At 60.2% G+C, this 19,336-nt stretch overlaps 1 protein-coding gene across 7 annotated transcripts in view; it reads left to right on the plus strand.

The window, feature by feature from the left end:
• Positions 1–17,641, plus strand: part of SBF1 (SET binding factor 1) — an 86,020-nt gene extending 68,379 nt beyond the window's left edge. For 2 of the 7 annotated variants that reach the window (XM_030014398.2, XM_030014399.2), the window contains 27 exons: positions 94–243; positions 382–450; positions 1,006–1,164; positions 1,355–1,614; positions 1,897–2,069; positions 2,295–2,368; positions 2,479–2,674; positions 3,089–3,216; positions 4,469–4,644; positions 6,855–6,994; positions 8,296–8,503; positions 8,654–8,850; positions 8,962–9,099; positions 10,163–10,255; positions 10,552–10,629; positions 11,269–11,453; positions 11,552–11,728; positions 12,393–12,494; positions 12,577–12,762; positions 12,915–13,041; positions 13,128–13,258; positions 13,976–14,209; positions 14,425–14,535; positions 14,718–14,929; positions 15,133–15,220; positions 15,305–15,436; positions 15,592–17,641. In XM_030014398.2, the coding sequence (XP_029870258.1) occupies positions 94–243; positions 382–450; positions 1,006–1,164; positions 1,355–1,614; positions 1,897–2,069; positions 2,295–2,368; positions 2,479–2,674; positions 3,089–3,216; positions 4,469–4,644; positions 6,855–6,994; positions 8,296–8,503; positions 8,654–8,850; positions 8,962–9,099; positions 10,163–10,255; positions 10,552–10,629; positions 11,269–11,453; positions 11,552–11,728; positions 12,393–12,494; positions 12,577–12,762; positions 12,915–13,041; positions 13,128–13,258; positions 13,976–14,209; positions 14,425–14,535; positions 14,718–14,929; positions 15,133–15,220; positions 15,305–15,436; positions 15,592–15,690 (4,023 nt within the window). In that variant the 3' untranslated portion in view covers positions 15,691–17,641. The remainder of the gene's footprint in view (positions 1–93; positions 244–381; positions 451–1,005; positions 1,165–1,354; positions 1,615–1,896; positions 2,070–2,294; positions 2,369–2,478; positions 2,675–3,088; positions 3,217–4,468; positions 4,645–6,854; positions 6,995–8,295; positions 8,504–8,653; positions 8,851–8,961; positions 9,100–10,162; positions 10,256–10,551; positions 10,630–11,268; positions 11,454–11,551; positions 11,729–12,392; positions 12,495–12,576; positions 12,763–12,914; positions 13,042–13,127; positions 13,259–13,975; positions 14,210–14,424; positions 14,536–14,717; positions 14,930–15,132; positions 15,221–15,304; positions 15,437–15,591) is intronic. The other 5 variants (XM_030014400.2, XM_030014405.2, XM_030014403.2 and 2 more) reach the window with 3 other exon arrangements.
• The last annotated feature ends 1,695 nt before the right edge of the window (positions 17,642–19,336 follow it).

Here is a 19,336-nt window from a genome sequence, read left to right on the forward strand (position 1 = left end):
CCCCTTGTTGTGGGCTGCCTTTGAACTCATTGTGTGACTAGAGCTCCACTGGGCCCCGTCCTTCTACTCAATGACAGCTTCTTTCCTCTGCAGTTATTCCCTGCTGTACTGCGTGCCATGAAGGGCCGAGCAGCGAGGCACTGCCTGACCCAGGAGCTGAACCTGCATGTGCAGCAGAACCGGGCAGTGCTGGATCACCAGCAGTTTGATTTCATAATCCGCATGATGAACTGCTGTTTGCAGGTAGGAGAGGGCTGGGGAGAGCATGTTTCTTAGGAAGGCGCTTGTCTTCCCTTGTGGGAGACAGCATGGTGCAGGGATTGGAGTGGGTCTGGGGCATCTTGCAGTGAATCCTCTTGTAACCTCTACTCTGTTCCCCAGGACTGCACTGCCATGGATGAGCATGGGATTGCAGCCGCTCTCTTGCCGCTGGTCACCGCTTTCTGCCGAGTGAGTATCCTGACCCCCTGTACAGCCCTCGCTGACTCAGAACTCCTTGGAGGCCGCAGAGGCTGGCAGGCTGAAGGACTGAGAGCCAGCCCTGCAGCCAGGCTGAGGGCATGTTGTCTCCTTGGTGATTCTCAGAGTACGGGGTCCTGCCTAGTAGCTTCCAACCACTTGCAAGCTTGGCCAGGCTGGCTGTGCCGTTCTCTGGGCCCAAGGCTCCTGAGATGGCTGGAACACCTGTGGGAAGGGTGCTCAGAAACTGGGGCTGCTCTGAAGAGCCAGCTTGATCTGTTGGTCAAGCTGGGCTGAGATAAGATTCTGCCTCCCATAAAGCATCTGTAGCATGAGGCCCTGTGGGGCTCTGGGTGGGTGCTGGGCAAATCTGAGAAGAGTTTGCAGGGAATGCTTGGAGGAGCTCTGATGCAAGTGTCCCTCCTGCCTGCCCAAGGGTATGTTGCCTTTCCCAGCAACAGGCTAGAGCAAGGATTACCTGGAGAGGAGAGCTTTGCACAAAGGCCATGTTTGTATGAAACTCTTTTCCACCTTCTGCTTCCTCAGAAACTGAGCCCAGGCATCACGCAGTTTGCCTACAGCTGTGTGCAGGAGCATGTGGTGTGGACCAACATCCAGTTCTGGGAGGCCATGTTCTACTGCGATGTGCAGAACCACATCCGGGCCTTGTACCTGGACAACAACGAGGAGAACCACACGGATGAGGTGAGGAGGTGACAATGGTGCCAGTGTCCCTGGAGGGCTGCTGTGCAGAAGCAGCTCTCCCCATAGGTCCATGGGCTGATAAGGATGCTGAACCAGCCTGAGGGACTGCATCGTGGTTCTGGAAGATTCCTGTGGGAACAGTGGGGTGAAGGTTGGCAGGTCTCCTGACATCTCCTTCTGACTCCTTCAGGAGAGCACAGAGGGGCCACAGGAAGCCAAGTCTGCCCTGGAGATAGCATCAGAGCAGCTGAGGCTCTGGCCCACCATGAGCCGAGAGAAACAGCAGGAGCTGATCCAAAAGGAGGAGAGCACTGTTTTCAGCCAGGCCATCCACTACGCCAACCGCATGAGCTACCTGCTGCTGCCTCTTGACACCAGCAAGAACCGCCTGCTACGCAGCTCTGGGCTGGGGGACGTGGAGAGCGTCAGCAACAGCTTTGTCACCAACAGGTAAGCAGGGCTGGAAAGCTTGGCAGGGGCATGCTGCAGGGACACCAGAGCAACCTGAGCTGCGGATGGGAGCTCCTTGGTGCGGTACCTGGGGCGTCTGGATCATTCAGCTGCCATCAGGATTGATGCAGGTTGTAGTGCCCAGGGGTGTTTCATATCAAGAGTGGAAGCTCTCGTGGGTTCATATCAAGAGTAGAAACTCTCTTGGGGTCTGCCTGCTGTGGGTTACAGCAGAGGAGAGATGTTCTGGCTTAATAACTCTTCCCTACTCCTGTACGGCAGCATCGCTGGCAGTGTGGCTGAGAGCTATGACACAGAAAGTGGATTTGAGGATGCAGAGAGTTCCGATGTGGCCAACTACGTGGTGCGATTCATCAACCGCTTTGTGGACAAAGTCTGCACGGAGAGTGGAGTCACCAACGAGCACCTCAAAGGGCTGCATGTCATGATCCCTGGTAATAAGAGTTGCAGCAGTGCTGGGGAATGGGCAGCTGTGTGGTCTCACTGGGGATCCTGCCAGATCAGCTCAGGGGTCTGCTCAAGAGGTGGTTCTGCAGGAAGCAGTGGGAAGGCCAAGAGAAGGCACACACAGTGCTGCAGGGCAGGCTGGCTGGCTGCCTGCTGGGTGGTGTGTAGGGCAGGACTTTGCTCCCAGTCTCTAACTTCATGTTTGTCCGCAGATATCGTGCAGATGCACATAGAGACACTGGATGCCGTGCACAGGGAGAGCAAGAGGCTTCCTCCCATCCAGAAGGTATGGACCCAGCCTGCTGCAGTGGGGTGAAGGTTCTGGTGCTGTGTGGGGCTATCAGTTCCCCTTCCGCAGTCTGCATGGGCCTTAACTTCTGTTGTACATCCCTGTAGCCAAAGCTGCTGCGCCCCAACCTGTTGGTGGGTGAGGAGTGTGTGATGGAAGGGCTCCGTGTGTACCTCATGCCTGATGGACGGGAAGAAGCTGCTGGAGGGAATATTGGTGGTCCACCTCTCCTCCCCGCAGAAGGAGCCATCTTCCTCACCACTTACCGCATCATCTTCAAAGGCACTCCCACGGACCCTCTGGGTAAGAGTCTTGTGTGCATCGCATCTTCTGTCTTCAGGGGTTGGTAATGCCTGGGGAGGAGGTGCCCGGTAGCTCTCCTAGAGCAGTGGCTGCAGCTCACCTTGCTGCAGGAGTTGCTGATAAGGGCCTCGAGTGGTTGCCTTGGGTGAGTGACCAGCCAGCGCTGGGCTTTGCTGGGGGCTGCTGCAACCACCACAAGCTTGATGGTTGCTCCCAGTACTACAAAGGAGGTGCTTGCTCTTGCTGTCCACCTTTGGTAGATGATAAATTACTCATGCACATCCTAGGCATCATCTACAAGTTGCCATGGGCTGGCTGTCGTATGTCTAGCCTGTTTCTGGCTGCTTTAATCCTATGGGACTCTCTTGTGCTGGGCTGAGGATGTGGCTAACCTGTTCCCATGCTTGTGCCCAGTGGGGGAGCAGGTGGTGATCCGATCCTTCCCCATCGCCTCACTGACCAAAGAGAAGAAGATCAATATCCAGGCCCAGGTGGATCAGTTCATCCAGGAGGGCTTGCAGCTGCGCTCGTGCACATTCCAGGTGAGACCATGTGGGGCTGTAGGCTGCTCCTTTGCATTGCACTGCCTCAGCTGAGGAGCACGTTGCTGGTGGGACCCAGCAGGTATGTGGCCATGGCTGGTACCATCCCTTGGGACGAAGCACTCGCTGCCTGGGCTGACGTGGTTTGGGGGTAGTGTTCCTGAGGGGACCAAAGACAACCTCTGTAGCAGGTGACAGTGCACCTGAAGGGATGGAACCAGAGGCCCCCTTGCAGAGAAAGGAGTAGACTGTGGTCCATAGAATCACAGAATGGTTTGGGTTGGAAAGGACCTTAAAGACCATCTAGTTCCAACCCCCCTGCCATGGGCAGGGACACCTTCCACTAGACCGGGTTGCTCAAAGCCCCATCCAACCTGACCTTGAACGTTTCCAGGGATGGTGCATCTGCCACCGCTCTGGGCAACCTGTTCCCGTGCCTCACCACCCTCACAGTGAAGAACTTCTTCCTTACATCTAACCTAAATTTACCCTCTTTCAGTTTAAAGCCCTTACCCCTTGTCCTGTCACTACATGCCCTTGTAAAAAGTCCCTCTCCAGCTTTCCTGTAAGCCCCCTTTAGGTACTGGAAGGCTGCTAGAAGGTCTCCCCAGAGCCTTCTCTTCTCCAGGCTGAACAACCTGTCCTCCAACCTCCAACCAGGGGAGGTGCTCCAGTCACAGTCCTGTTGTACACAGGAGCAACTTCTTGCTCATTAGCTTGGGGCTCCTTTCCAACTGCTCCAGTGGCTGCTGGAGCCCTGAGAAGGTGTGAGGTGTCCCCACACGGTGCCCTGGGAGGTGGTTCTGCAAAACCTTGTGGCAGGTCTTGGGGGAGAGAAATACAGCAGGGAGAGATGTCACAATGTGGGTAGTCATTCAGCATTTTACATCTTTGAGAAATTTGTTGAGGTAGAGCAGTGCTGGGAGGAGAGCACCTAAAATGTGCTGTCTACTCCTTCCTGCCCATCTTGCGTGCTCAGGACTGCAGTGACCGGGCTCTGGGGACATTACAGGAGCAGTAGTGCCGGGTACAGAGCGGTGTCAAGGAGGAAGGGATATGGGACAGAGTAACTGGCACGGAGGGGCAGACAGGGCAGCCTCCCAGCCTGGCTTGTGCCCATTGTGGTCCCTGCTCCCGAATGGGATCCGAGCTCTGCCCTGTGCTGTGGGAAGAGCCCTTCCCAGTCCCCTGGCCCAGCCGTGCTGAGCATGCCGTGACCAACCCTTCAGCCTGCTCTCTGCTCTTCCTGCAGTTGCTGAAGATTGCCTTCGATGAGGAGGTGGCTTCAGACAGCGCTGAGGTCTTCAGGAAGCACCTGCACAAGCTGCGCTACCCCCAGCACGTGCGTGGCACCTTCGCCTTCACTGTGGGCCAGTCACCCAAGCAAGCCATGCAGCCCAAGGCCAAGGAGAAGAACCCCTCGCTCAGGTACCTGTGCCGTGGGGAGAACAGCATGTGGGATGCGCTTGACCCTTTCAGGCACTGCAGGGCTTCTCCTCTCCCTCCTCCAGTCCACCCAGCAAAGAGCTGCTGAGCAGGGGTCACTCAAGAAGAGCTGGGGCACGGACTCCTGAGCTGGAGGTCAGGGTCCCTGAGCCTACCTTGCTCAGACCTCTCCATGCACAGGACCTCCACTTGTCTTTGGAGGGGGGACATGCTACACGTCTGGCAGCGGTTCTCTCAGCCCCACGCAGAGGATCGGTCAAACTTGGGAAGCGGGGTGTTTGCTTCAGTGGCATTCCCTGCCCTGTTGCCCAGGCCAAAACAGCGCAAGCCCCGAGGAGGCATCTCACGGGAGAGGTTCCAGTGGGCACGAGAGAGCAGTCTCTGCTGTGCCGGAGGATGGGAAGTGCTGCGGGGCAGTGGCAAAGCTCTGTGTGTGGTGCTGACCTGCGGCCAGACCCTGCTCCTGCGCTCGTTGGCTAGGTTAAGCAGTGCTGTAGCGCTGGGGTCTGGTTGCTGCTGTGTTCACGCTTGGTGTGCCCTGGAGTCTAAGCGTCTCTCCCGTGTGTTTGTGACTCAGCTCCCAGCAGGTGACCGATATGTTCCAGGGCCTGACAGTGGGGGTCATGTCCCTCGGGCACCTTGGCCATTCAACCACGTAAGATGCCTTCACCCTGGGCGGGAGCTTGCGAGGTGGCATTGGCTCAGGCTGCAGCCTTCACTGCTCCCAGGGTTTCTTCTCACCTGCTCTGCATGCGACCTGGGCTGTGGGCTTGTGACTTGGGGAATGCCCTTTTCCAGGCGGCTGGTCTGACGTTCAGGTTTGGGGTGTGTGCTCTCACCATCGCAGCACCGTGGCCTCTGGCAGCGGTTGGTCAGTCATCCTAGTTCTCCGTGGCAGTCTGGTGGATCCCAGGACATGCTGAGGGAGCTGTGCCTGTACCACTAACCTCCAGAGACCTCTAGAGCTGCTGGGCCCAGCTCCGGGCCTGGGCACAGTCTCAGAGGTCTGTCCGAACTTGTGAAATATGCTTTGTCACCCTCTTCCAAGTCTGCTTCCAGTGCTCCACACTATCTGCAAATCTTGTTCCTCTGGTTAGAAAGCCCTCCCGTTCCTAGCCTCTGTACCCACGCGTTTGTTCTCAGGACGGCTTTCTCCCTCAGTCCTAAGGCTTTCCCGCCCTTAGTAAATGTAGGGAGCAGTTGGATGCCCTCACCGTCTGCTTTGCAAAGCAGAACAAGGCACCTCCTCGTCTCACTTTGGCCCCTGTCTTGATAAGGTGAATTTCTAGAAATCTTCGCACCAGCGTAGCTGTTATCCTGGGTTGAACGTGGCCCCTTCCCTGGCTGATGTGAGATATACATCTCCTTTATTTGTTCCCCTTTGAGCCCAAGGGCTCACTGGGACAGTGATGAGTGCGAGGTCCTGCGTGTGGGCAGGCCATTCCTGCCTTCAGGAATTCCTGCTTTCTGGAGCTCCGTCGTGCGGAGCCTGTTCTGACCACACAGCCTAATCACCCGCGGGTTTTTGGAAGGTTTCCTCCCTTCTCTGCTTTCCCTGGGCTGCCCTCGGGAGTGGCCGACCCCAGCTCTCCCTGGCCCTTACGTGGCATCGAGCAGGTCACTTTCTGCAAGCTGCCTCCCCTCTGCCCAGGGAGGAGCAGCCCTGTGTCCAGGCTGGGCTAGCAACGTTCCTGCGGTGGATCCCTTGGCCCCTGCCATGAGCTGGAGCCCACCTCCTCCGGGGACGAGCCATATCGCTGCCTGCGGGAGCTCCGATGCGGAGGTGATGGCGTTAGAGCCCGGGACAAGGCTGGTGTCCCCTTGGATCGGGAGGCTGGGATGCCTGCTCAGCCTGGCTATGCCGTCCAGCCTCGCCGGGCACCCCAGTCCCCCCAGGGGAAGGCAAGTGCTGTAGTCTCTGCCTCTGGCTTGGTGCCCTCCTACAGCTGAGGAGCCAGCTCCTCCCTGCCAGGGAGCTAGCAGGTGACATCTCTCCTCTTGTGGTGACAGTGACTTTGACCCCGCGCCTGTAGCCGGTGGTGAGCGATGCTCCTGTCTCTGCTTTGCTCTCGGTGTGACTGAGTGTTGGTGTCTCTAACCCTTCAGGGGCTGCTCTTCTGGCCGTGCTGGGCTGTGGTCATGCACGTGTGGGAGGTGGTGTCAGCTGGCCTCAACCTCTTCTCTGGTTCCAGGACACTCTCCAAAAACCTGGTGAAAAATGCCAAGAAAACAATCGGCCGCCAGTACGTGACGCGAAAGAAATACACGCCGCCCACGTGGGAGCAGCGGAGCAGCCAGCACTTCCCAGAGGACAACGAGGATGAGATCTCAGGTTGGGAGCACCCTGAGCAGGGAAGGGAGGCTGTGGGGAGCGGGGTGTTTGCTGGCACAGGAGCATCTTCCAGCTGGGAGAGGTCTCGGCTGTCAGGACCACACACAGGCGTGGGAGCTTCCCTGGTGCAGAGGATTGCTGCCACGGTCGCGTCTCCCAGTGTTTGACGGTCCACCAGCTCTCGTCTGCTGGTGGTGGCCAGTCAGCAGCTAAACATACTTCCAACACCTAGTGAGCCCTGTGGAGAGGAGGGAGTTCTTTGGTCTGTGGCCACAGCTCCTCAGATAAAGTCACAGATCTAAGCTGCAGCAAGGCAGGTTAGGTTAGACATGAGAAGAGCTTGACTGGTTTGAGAGTAACAAGGGACTGGAAGGGACAGGAGTCCTCCGTGTTGAAGATTACAACCTTCCCAGGTGGGAAGGCCTGTCAGAGAAGACGTGGTGGATGGGGTTTAGGGTTTCGGTGGGGAGCAGTGTCTGCGGGGACCAGTCCCTCCTGCTGCACGTGGGGCTGATCTGCCAGACTGGCCATGGCTGATTTTGGATCTTTCCTTCTGTTCACCGTGATACTTTGGATTCTGCTCCTTTCGTTTGCTCCCCAGTTTGTTTGCAGCGCTTTTCAGCTCGAGGTCTGCCACAGACTTTACAAGCCTCCACTGTGTCCATCATTTAAGTTATTAACAAAAACACCAGCTGCGTTCAGGCCCAGAAGAGATGCCTTTGAGATCTGTTGTTGTTTTCCAGTTCTGGCATTAGGAAATGTGCTAGGAGCATTAGGAAAGCTGCCTGTGGAGGGCAGCCACCATGGGATGTGTCCACCTGAGAGTGATTTTGCCTGGATGGAAGTGTCCTGGGCTGAAAGCCTCGCTGGAGCCGAGGTCTCGCCCATGTTGCCCCCCTCTCCCACGAGGTTGCTCTCCTCTGAGAGGAGGTGAGACCAGTGTGACGGAGCAGCACTGAACAGATCTGTGGTGGGTTGTTCCTCATCTCTCAGTGGTATCAAGCGATGTGAAAGCACCAAAATAATCTGCTCTACCCGTCAGTACCCAGGCAGCTGGCTTTTCTTTGTGCTTTTAACCTCACAAATAAGGGCTCTCATGCCAAAGCCCAGTGCCCAGCCCTTTTGACGGGGCAGCTGAGCTCTCCCGTTTCAGGTGAAGGTGGTGGGAGGGAGCTCCTGCCCTGCCCTGTCCTGTCTCTGTTGGGTTGGGAAATGTCTCCAGCTCGGCCGTCTCCTCCAGCTGCATGTGGGACGCTGTGTCTGTGCTGAGGGTGGTCCCAGACTGCCCTTTGTCTCCGTAGTGTCTGAAGAGATGGACAGAAGCACTTTGACCCCCACCACCACCATCAAACCTTCGGACAAGATGACCATCAACCACCTGGTGGAGCGAGCCTGCTGCCGCGACTACCAGCGGATGGGGCTGGGCACCCTCAGCAGTAGTCTCACCCGCTCCAAGAACGAGCCCTTCCGCATCTCCACCGTGAACCGCATGTACGCCATTTGTCGGAGGTGAGCCTCAGCAGGGCTCTGGCTGAGGAGGGGGGTCTGCAGGGTTAGGAGAGGACAGCGGGGGTCTTTCCTGGTTTGTGGGAGCTGGAGGGGAGGGTGGCTCGTGCTGCGCCCTGCCGGGCTCTGCAGAGCCTCCGCTCTCTCCTGCAGCTACCCCGGGCTGCTCATCGTGCCACAGAGCATCCAGGACAACACGATCCAGCGGATCTCCCGCTGCTACCGCCAGAACCGCTTCCCCGTGGTGTGCTGGCGAAATTCCCGCACCAAGGCCGTGCTGCTGCGCTCGGGGGGGCTGCACGGCAAGGGCGTCGTGGGCCTCTTCAAGTCCCAGAACGCACCCACCGCAGGTGCCCGTCCCCTCCGCCCCTGGGCAGCACCCGTGCTGGGAGCGGGCTGCAGACCCCTCCTCGGGTCTCGTGCCGGTGGCAGAGCGGTGATGCTCGTGGCTCTCCTCCTAGGCCCCTCGCAGACGGACTCCACCAGTTTGGAGCAGGAGAAGTACCTGCAGGCTGTGATCAACTCCATGCCGCACTACGCCGACGCCAGCGGGCGCAACACGCTCAGTGGCTTCACCTCCGCGCACATGAGCAGCTCAGGTGAGGAGCTCGGTCGCGGGCGGCAGCGCGGCAGGGATGCAGGAGGGCTCATGCTCGTGTGCGCAGGGCCCCAGCCACGGGTCGTGCTGTCCGTCCCAGAGCCTGGGCAGCCAGGTGAGCTGCTGTCCCCGGTCTCCCACGTCAGAGGCAGCAGCAGAGCCTTTCCAGCACGCTCTCCAGAGCTCCCAGCTCTAGCTGGTCCTCCGTGGCTGGTGGTGTGGGGATGGGTTTTGGGAAACCCAGTGGCCCTGGACCTGCGAGCACTGGGAACCCCAGACTGTGCTCGGATCCAGGCGCTCGCTGGGGACCGGGTGGGGACAGACCCCACCAGCTGAGATCTCGGCACCGTCTGCACCCCAGCGCAGCGGGCAGTGGTTCTCGGGGTCTGTCGCAGGAAACCTCGGTAAGTCTCTGCCCCCCTTGCTCTCCGAGCAGCCTGCCCTTTCCTGCCGGAGCAGAGCTGCCCGTCGCTGCCCTGCCACGCTCCGGTGTCATTCATCCTCTGTCCCAGCCATTCCACCCCATCATAGCTGCAGAGGTGACTGGGGGCCAGAGGGACCGTGGGGGAACCCAGCCAGGACTCCCTGCAGCCCGGGGAGGAGAGGACTTTCTGAAAGCCCCTCCGAGGCCTCTCCCCTGGTGTGGGGGGACATGCCCGGAGCCGTGACTGAAGGCAGGAGGGTCAGACCAGCAGAACGGGGGGCAGAGGAGTGACCCGGTGTGGTGGCAAGGGAGCCACAGAGTAGGGGGCTGCCGGGCTGCGGCAGTGCCTGGGTGATGCCCCCGCGGTGCAAAGTGCCTGGGGCAGGGCCGGGGCAGAACTGCGGGAGGGTCAAGCCCCTGCTCGCACTGCGGCACCAGCTGCTTTTTTGCCGTGGCTCCAGCTGGAAGGTGTTTCCCGCATGCTGGCCTCGTGGTCCCAGCCCCGGGCTCTCCTGCTTGCTGCCGCTTTTTCTCTCTGGCCCCTTCCCCTCCCTCCTGAGCAGCTGTGGGGAGGTAAGGCGGGAGGGTCCTCTGGAGCGGCACAGCGAGGCCGAGAGCTGACATTTTGTTGGTGCTACAGATTTCTCCGACAAGAGACAGCCTAAGCTGGGATCGCTCATGAAGCAGGTGATGGGAGGGAAGGACGATGGGCCCGGTACTATTAGCCGTGGAGGTGAGGACGTGCGAGTGAACGCTGCCTCGTGGGGGCCTCGCGAAGGCCCCCCCGGCTCGGAGCAGCTGTTGTAGAGTAGTTGCTTCCCCTTTGCTCCCCCCGAGCTCTCTGCCGTGGGGCAGCTTCAGGGAGGGAGGGAGGGACCTGCTGCAGCACCCCGAAGCCATCTTGTTCATCCCACTCATTGCTCCAGTCTCTCCGTCCGGGTCCCCGGGCGCCTCTTCCCGCCTGGCCCGCGCGATCCGTGGGTCCGCCTCGGTGCCCTCGCTGAGGTTGCTTTCGTCCTGTGCTCTCAGGGCTCGGTCACAGAGCTAGGGTCATCACTCTCTCCACCCCCAAGTGCGTGTCGGCGAAGGGCCGCGAGACGCCCCGAGGTACGGTACCGCCGGCCGCCTAACCACCACCCGGGTGCTAACCTGACCGACTGACCCCCCCCACACACACACTCCCACCCTTCACACGACTAATGCCCCAGTAACACCCCAGCTCAGCCTGCTAACGAACGCCTCCACCGAGCATGTCGCTGGCTTGGTCCAGCTCGCGGTGCCAGCGGTAAGTACCGGGCCTGTCCCCAGCTGATCCTGCAACGTCCTCTCAGGTTTGCTTTAGGCTCCTTGCGCATCTGCTGGTGCTTGGGTGGTGGTGGTGGCCAGGGACAGGGTCTGGCTGGCGGGGAAGGGTCAGGTCCTGGCGGTGCGGGCACAGGCATGGGGCGGGAGCGCGGTGTGGCTGCGCAGGTGATGGGACGCGGAGCCGCCGGGGTTGGTCTCCGTATCCACCGGGAAGGCAGTCCTACAGCACCCAGCAAGGAGAAGGAGCAAAAGCAAACCTGGTTCCCAGCACTTTCCCGGCATGTGCTCCCAGGGTGCTGGGCTGCGGGGTGGCAGCAGCTCGGCCGTCACTTTTGTGGTGAGCTGCTCGCACCCGTGCCAGCCCGGCGGGGGGGACGCGGATGCCAGCGCAGCCCGCGAGCCAGCCGGGTACCCCCAGCCTGACTCCCGACTGTCTTGCAGGCAAGTGGGGCAGCATCCGAGCCAGTGGGCGCATGAGCAGCTATGCCCTGAACATGGAGATCGGGTCGCGCCTGGCTGGGAAAGACCTGCTGGGTGCCCAGCACAACGGTACGCCCTCGGAGGCCAGCTTCCTGCGCCAGCACCGGGCCTCGCTCTACATCATCGGGGACAAGTCACAGCTGAAGGTAACCCTGACGCCTGGCAGCAGCCTCCTCGGGGCGAGGGGGGCGGTGGGTCTGCTCGGGACGTCTCTCTGGACCGCGCTGATTCTCTCCTCCCTCAGGGGGTGAAACCGGACCCGCTGCAGCACTGGGAGGTGGTTCCCATCGAGGTGTTCGACGTCCGGCAGGTGAAGGCCAGCTTCAAGAAGCTGATGAAGGCCTGCGTGCCCGGCTGCCCCTCCACTGACCCCAGCGTCGCCTACTTGCGGTCCCTGGAGGAGTCCGAGTGGCTGTCCCAGGTCAGTTGTCGCCCAAAACCTGGAGGGGCTGTGGTTCGTCCCCAGGGTAGGAGTGTTTGCTGTTGTCGGCTGTCGCTCAAGGGCATGTGCTCTTACCTCCTGGCAAAGTGAAAATGGAGGGTCCAGGTGCCTTCTCCAGAGCATCACTGTGGCACGGAGTGGGGGACAGTAAGGGAGCAAGGTTGGTATGAGGGACAAAGATAAAATAGTCCAGAGTACTGCTCTGTGGTGCTGGACACAAGAGCTGCGAGTGTCTGGGGCAGCTGCTGGCTGGGGAAGCAGAGCAGGACCTGCAGGACGGCTGAACGCTATAAAGGGCTTGGTACAAGGCAGTGCTGGCAGTAGCCAGGGTGACCCAGGTGGCTCCTGTGCTGTAGGACTGGTCCCAGTGCGGAGCTGCTGGGGGACTGGACCCTCTGGCTGCTGGAGGGTGCAAGGGACCCACGGCTCTGCTTATGGTGTGGTGGTTCTGCCCCACTGGCCTTGCTGTTGCAGACAAAGGGTGCTGCACAGTGAACACGGGGGTTGTGTATCGTGGCCCTGCATAAGCCCTGTGCTCTGCTTCATTTGGCTCACCTGATTCCAGGAGAAAGGGTCACTTCACAAGACGTTCAGCAAATGAGTTTCCTGCACCCTAGTAACTCTTGGCCCTTAATGTTGGCAGATCCATAAGATCCTGCAGATTTCGGTGTTGGTGGTGGAGCTCCTTGACACGGGCTCCTCTGTGCTGGTCAGCCTGGAGGACGGCTGGGATATCACCACGCAGGTAGGAGCCCTACAGCTGCCGAACGCGACGGCTGCCCATGGCCATCTCCCCATGAGCATCTCGAGCCCCCCTGTCCCTGCAGGTGGTCTCCTTGGTGCAGCTGCTGTCGGACCCCTACTACCGGACGCTGGAGGGCTTCCGCCTGCTCGTGGAGAAGGAGTGGCTGTCCTTCGGGCACCGCTTCAGCCACCGCGGAGCCCAGACCCTCGCCGGCCAGAGCAGTGGTTTTGCCCCCATCTTCCTGCAGTTCCTGGACTGCGTACATCAGGTGAGCTCCGAGCACACCGGCTGCCGGCTCTGCGCCAGCTGGGTCTCCCTCAGCACCGGGGCTGGCTGGCTCCTTGTGCAGCGGGAAACGAGTCCAGAGCCAGCCTGCAGTTTGTGGGTCCCGGGAGGCCTCACCCATGCTGCTCCTTGCAGATCCACCTGCAGTTCCCCATGGAGTTTGAGTTCAGCCAGTACTACCTGAAGTTCCTCAGCTACCACTACATTTCCAACCGTTTCCGGACGTTCCTGCTGGACTCTGACTACGAGCGCATCGAGCTGGGTGAGGACAGTGTGCGGGGCCCACAGCGGATGGCAGCCCAGTGCTTTGCCCCAAATAACCCCCCTTCCCCGCTCTCTTCTCCACAGGACTCCTTTACGAGGAGAAGGGTGAGCGGAAGAGCCAGCAGGTCTACAAGTCCATCTGGGATTACATCGACCGGCTCAACAAGAAAGCCCCCATCTTCTTCAACTACATGTATGCCCCTGAGGATGGGGAGGTGAGAGCTCTGCTCCTGCCCTTGGGTCAGCCCAGCCCAGCTGACCCCTGCGACACAGAGGACACAGGGACACAGAGGGCTCAGACGGGGCTTTCCAGGGGCACCCCAGTGTCTCCTTACCCGCGTGTGGCCGAGCGAGCAGCCGCTTGTCAGCTAGACCATGGCATTTGCCCACCTGAGTGGTCTTGCCCAGCTGTGGCACCGGAGCCCTGGGGAGGGTGTCTGCTGCCTCGGGGGACATGAGCAGAGTCAGGTCCCTGAAAGCTGTGTCCCCGGAGGGGAGTCGGGCAGGGATGTAGGTGAGGCTGCAGAGGGGAGATCCCGCACTGGAACTGCCAGGGTCTCGTTTTGGGCTGGGAACGTCCTTCCTTGGGGAGAGGAAGCGGCAGCTTCTGGCACGTGGCCTCAGCAGGTCGGCCGGGCAGGGGGCTGCTCTCTGCTGATGCGGGCAAGCTGTGGCCCAGCTGCTCAGGGCTCTCGTTTGGTCTGGGAGCAGCTCTGCCTTTCTCTGGTCCAGCATTGCCTTTTCCTGACCAGCCTGCAGCTTTCCAGCCTCAGCTGCCTCTTGTTACTGGTCAGAAAGCATCGCCCTTGGGGAAAGCGCATTGTGAAGGGACCGATGTTCTGTCTGGACGGATTGTCCCTGCAGCATGGCCAGGGACATGTCCTGCCTGGACGCTGCTGCCCTTCTTGAGCATAACCCTGCTTCTTCCGCAGGTGCTAAGGCCCTACAGCAACATTTCCAACCTGAAGGTATGGGACTACTATACAGAGGAGACACTTTCTGAGGGCCCCTCCTATGACTGGGAGCTGACGCAGGGGCAGCCGGAGCACGTGGAGGAGGCAGATCGGCAGGACACCAGTGCCCCCCAGACAAAGCGCAAGATCATCTGGCCGTGCTACGACAACCGCAGCCGCGTGGAGCCTGACGCCATCTCCAAACTGCTGGAGGTGAGCGCAGCTGGTGGTGGCACGGTCTTGCGCGTTGCTTCTGGGTTTGGCCCTGGCTTGGACTCGCTATGGTGTGCCCATGGGTGGGACACTGCCCCATGCACACAGTGGGACAGGGTTGTGGCAGGGTCACAGTCGGTTGAACCCCCCGGGACAGGGACAGCGGTCCCTGGGGTCTTCTCCCCTCCTGGGCTGATGCCTGAATCCCCCCGCAGGAGCTGCACAACCTGGAGATGGAGCTGGGGCAGGTCCCAGAGCGCTGGAAGGACACGTGGGACAAGGTCAAAGCTTCCCAGCGCACCGAGGCACGGCAGGAGGGCAGCCGGGTAGGTTGGAGGCTGTGTGACGGGGGGGCTGAAGGGAGGGGGGGGGTCACTTTGCCCAAGGGTGCCCCGAGCAAAGTGGGTGTTTGCTCCTGCAGCCTGGCACCAAGGAGGCGTGCTGGTGCTTGGCCCCCAGGCTGGGTGTGCCATCCTCCCCCTCACGCTGTGCCCTCTGCTCCCCACAGACCCCCAGCTCCCTGCTGATGTCCTCCAGCCTCTCCCACCACCGGCGCTCGCTGGGTGTGTACCTGCAGGAGAGCGGTGTAGGCTCTACCCTCAACCTCAGCCTCGACAGCGACACCAGCAGCACCTCCACACCATCCAGCGGGAAGCAGGGTGGCCGCAAGAGCACCAGCACGCTCTACAGCCAGTTCCAGATGTCGGAGAGCGAGAACAGGCAGGTGCAGGGCTCGGGGCGCTGGGGGCTGCTGGTGGTGCTGGGAGGGGGATCCCTGTCTGGGGAGGGGTGAAGGCAAGCGGGTTCTGCAGAGCGCGGACCCCGATTGCTTCTTGTCCCCGCTGATGCTGGGGTGCCACAGACAGACCTGCCCTTCAGCCCCTCTCTCCTTCCCGCCCTAATGTGCTGCCTGGCCCGCGCAGGTCCTATGAGGGGTCGCTGTACAAGAAGGGAGCCTTCATGAAACCGTGGAAGCCTCGCTGGTTCGTGCTGGATAAAACCAAACATCAGGTACTGAGGGGCAGGTGAGCCCTGGGGTCTGTCCTTCCCTCCCTCCCTCCTGTGAGCTGACATGTGTGGGACCTTTCCCTGCAGCTGCGGTACTACGACAGCCGGATGGACACGGAGTGCAAAGGAGTCATTGACCTGGCTGAGGTGGAGTCCATCACCCCAGGAACCCCCACCATGGGGGCCCCCAAGACGGTGGACGAGAAAGCCTTCTTCGATGTGAGTGTGGCATTGAGCTGTGCCTTAGGGAAAGGAGCTTGGCGGTCTGTGGCTCTGCCACGGACCCCAGCTGTTTGCCCCGGCAGCACCGGGCTGCGGTGCTGGTGGCTCGCTGTTGTGCGGCTCCCACTCACCTCCTTTCTCCTCCCCTGCAGCTGAAGACGACGAAACGAGTTTACAATTTCTGCGCCCAGGATGTGCAGCTAGCCCAGCAGTGGATCGACCGCATCCAGAGCTGCTTGTCGGACGCGTGAGACTGGCTCAGAGGAGCCTCTATTCCAGGCACAGAGTCTCCCGGGCCCCAGCACGTGGAGCAGAGGCAGTGCCCAGGCTCGTGTCCGAGCCAGGGCTGTGACTGACTGGAGAGGAGGAGATGGCCTTCCTTCCCATCTGCCACGGGTGGGCTGTGCTGGGGAGCCCGCAGCCACGCACCCCCCAGGCGGCAGTGGGGGCAGGATCAGTATGTTACACTATGGTAGGACTGTGTAGTGGAGGAATTCCTCGCATTGAAGCAGGCTGGGGGTGCAGGCGGGAGCCTGTCCCGCTCTCTCCTCCCACGCCTGTCTGAGCCCTGTAATTACTGTGTGTCCTCTGTGCACCTCCCGCGTCGGGCGGCCCCGCTCCAGCTCTCTGCGGCAGCAGGGGTGTCATCAGCCGGCTGGGGAGGGTGCACCTCACCTCCAGCCCACCCAGTGCTGCTGGAGAAAGCGGGAGCTGCCTGCCTGCCTCGTCCTCCCCACGGCTTGCATGTCTGCCAGAGCATCCACAGGGGGAGAACCAGCCCTGCTCCCTCCTCGTAGCGCAGTAGCTGGCCTAAGCGTGTCCTGGGCTTTGCTGCTGTCTTGCTGGAACCGGGGATCTGCAGTTCAGGGTGCCGGTGTTCGTGGTGACTCGCCTGAATGCTGGGACCATCCTGACCTGGCTGGTGTCCCCCTGGCAGCAGCCAGAGCATCCCAGCCCTTGAGCCTCCTCACCTGGCCCAGACTTCCACAGGAACAAATGGGCATGGCTGCTGTCTGCCTGGGGATGGTGGTGGTTGTAGCTGCAGGCGCTGGACTCTCTGTCTCAGGAGGGGATGTGGATGTGGCCACCCTGCTCCCAGCAAGCAGGTGCCTGTTTAGGCTGTGACAAAGGGGCTCCCTGTCCTAGTTGGGGCACAGCCTCTACCTCCACCGTCAGGCTTGCTGTCACGGGGGGGGGCACGTTCCCCATGGGAGGTACCAAATGCTGCACCCTCCTGAGTGTCCTGGTCCAGTTCCCTCTGTCCCCTTGCATGGGGGAGGACCAGACCAGCCCCTGGGACGAGGGCTCCCACTCGGCTGCAGCCAGGGCCTCTGGCCGAGGGTCGCCACTGGTCGTGAGGCCAGGGCTGGGACACGGCTGGTCACAGCGGTGCTGGCAGGTGCCACCCTGTCTCTTTGCACAGGTCACCCCCCACCCCAGGCAGCCCTCCTGCGGAACGGAGGGGGCAGCACCTCAGAGGGCACCGCACAGTGCTGCCCTCTTCTCCCCCTCCCTGAGCCCCCCGGTCCCCACGACTTGTGGTCTGCCCCGCGCCGTCAGGCCGAGCCTGCTGGCAGAGGGGTCTCAGCAGGAGCCCTGGGCCCGCAGGAGGGCAGGTTTGCCCTGCAGCAGCGCAGCGCAGCTGGGGGCTGCGCGTCCCACCGCCCGCTGCCACCTTCCCTGCTTGTTGCTGTCACTGTGTCAGTGCAAAGGGGGAATCTCGGTACAGAAATGGATCCTGCAGCACCTCATCCATCCCCTGCACTGGTGTGAGAACGCGGAGGGGGTTTGGTTCCACTCCACCTGAGGGTCGCTTGCCAGGAACCTAGAGGCGTTGTGAGGTCGCTCAGGACCCGCTGCCACTGTGCCGGCTGGGGCCTGACCCTCCCGCCTCCCCACAAGCTCGGCCAGCTCTTCTACCTGTCTTGTTTTTAAAGGAGTACAATGTTTTATTTCAGTGCAGAACTCTTTGTACAGTCTTAACCCCCAGGTTCCCCTCTTTGTTTTATTGTACATTAATGGCTGTGGCAGGTAGCTGGTGTAACATGGAGGTTTTTGTAACTTACCTGAGCAGTTGTAGATTATTGAAGTTTCTGTACATTGTGTCAAACATACAGAGTCCTTGTATTGTATTGTGCCTAGAGGAAAAAGGTTATTATATAAAGAGAAAACTAACTGAATTTAATAAAAAAATTAATATGACACGTGCCCTTTTGCCTCACTGCCACGGACATCAGCTGCCCCCCAGATGCACTGGGCCAGCGCTGCAGAACCCACAGGACCTGGGCTGTCCCCAGGTGCCTCAGGGATAAATTCTGGCACAGCCCCAGGGACATGCCCAGGCTGAGTCTGCCCTGGTCCCTGCATTCCCTATGGCAAACAAGGACCTTTGTCATGTGCTGTCCTACCTGCTCCTGCTCACTCTGGGAAGTTTTACTCTTTGCCAAGGGATGCCAGTTTAATGACCCCTGTGTCACCAAGGCTCAGCTGTTCTCGTTTGCCCAGGTGCATTAGTCACTGCCTGGGCTCTGGGCTTGCAGCAGAACGTCTTCCCTGGGAAAAGGGGGTGCACCATGGAGGGTGGTCCCTTGACCCAGCTCCACCCTGCCACCCATGTCCCTGCTGAGCAAACCGCTGTTCTCAGGCCACCAGCAGCACGACAACATGGGGACGGGATCTGCAGGGCAGCTGCATGGAGCTGCTGAGCTGACGCACACTGAAAACGGCCTTGCTCTGCAGCAGGGGATGGGAAACAGTGTTAAAACGAAAGCTGGCAAGAAATCCAAACCCAACAGTCCCAGTTTGCAATGCTTCCTGCCCCCCCCCCCCCCCCCCCCCCCGGGTCTGGTTCCCCTTGACCAACCAACCTAAATGCATCATTACAGGAACAGTGACTTCATGCAGCTGGTTCAAACCTGCTCCTGGCTGCCACCACCAAGACCCGGACCCGTTGAAAAATTACAGGGTATGAAAAGAGGCTCCATGTTTCAGCGTCATCCCAAAGTCCTGAAAGGTCACCACAGCCCAGGTTGAGAGGGTGCTGCCCACAGCTGGAGGAGCACAGGAGGCCAGCCCGGTTCCACCTTAGTGCTGACTGCTGTCACAGCCTTTAGCTGCAGAAACAGCACCTTTCTTCAGGGTGAAGACTTGAGGATTTTGGCACAAGAAGCCATAGGATGGAGAATTTTACATTGCAGCTACCATGACTCAAGAAAAAGGGACCAGCTACCTGGAGAGGCAAACATCTGGCAAAGTAGCTAACAGCCAAGGTGCCCCCTGTCACTGCCTGCGGTTTGCAGGCTTACATGCCAGGCCTTGGCCAAGACTAAACCAGGGCAAGTGAAAACACCATCCAGGCTAACAGGGAGAACATCCATCACTTCAGCACCTCTCCTGTTAGCCTTACAGCCCGCAGGCACCAGGGGTTTCCTCCAGAATCAGCAACCCTGCCACAGCACTGTTCCCCACAAGCATCATGTCACTCGTGCTCTGGACACGAGCTGTGCATTTGGAAGAGCAAAGCCGCTCTCGTCTTACAGCAGTGGTGTTGCTGTACCCATCGTCCTGCGAGACAGCGCAGGTGAAAAATGCCGCTTTTACCTTCTCCCTTTGACAGCAACAGATGACTTGAAAACCAGCAACCCCAGCCTCTGCTCTCACCAGGGGCTGCAGGAAGCCACCCGAGCCAGCCCAGCTCCTCCACCAGTCCAGCAGCTCTCCTGGGTGTGCCAGCAGAAGAAACCTGCAGGTTTCTGCAGGCACCACCCCGAATGCTGCCTGCACTCAGCCCCTGCCTGCACTTGCTGCCTGCCTGCATGCAGTGGTCGGGCCGAAGCTGGAGAGCGAAGCTGTGGGTGGGATGCAGCACGGCGGGGGCTGAGCATGTCCTGCAGGATG

The sequence above is a fragment of the Aquila chrysaetos genome, chromosome 5, assembly GCF_900496995.4.
Source record: "Aquila chrysaetos chrysaetos chromosome 5, bAquChr1.4, whole genome shotgun sequence".
Taxonomy (NCBI): domain Eukaryota; kingdom Metazoa; phylum Chordata; class Aves; order Accipitriformes; family Accipitridae; genus Aquila; species Aquila chrysaetos.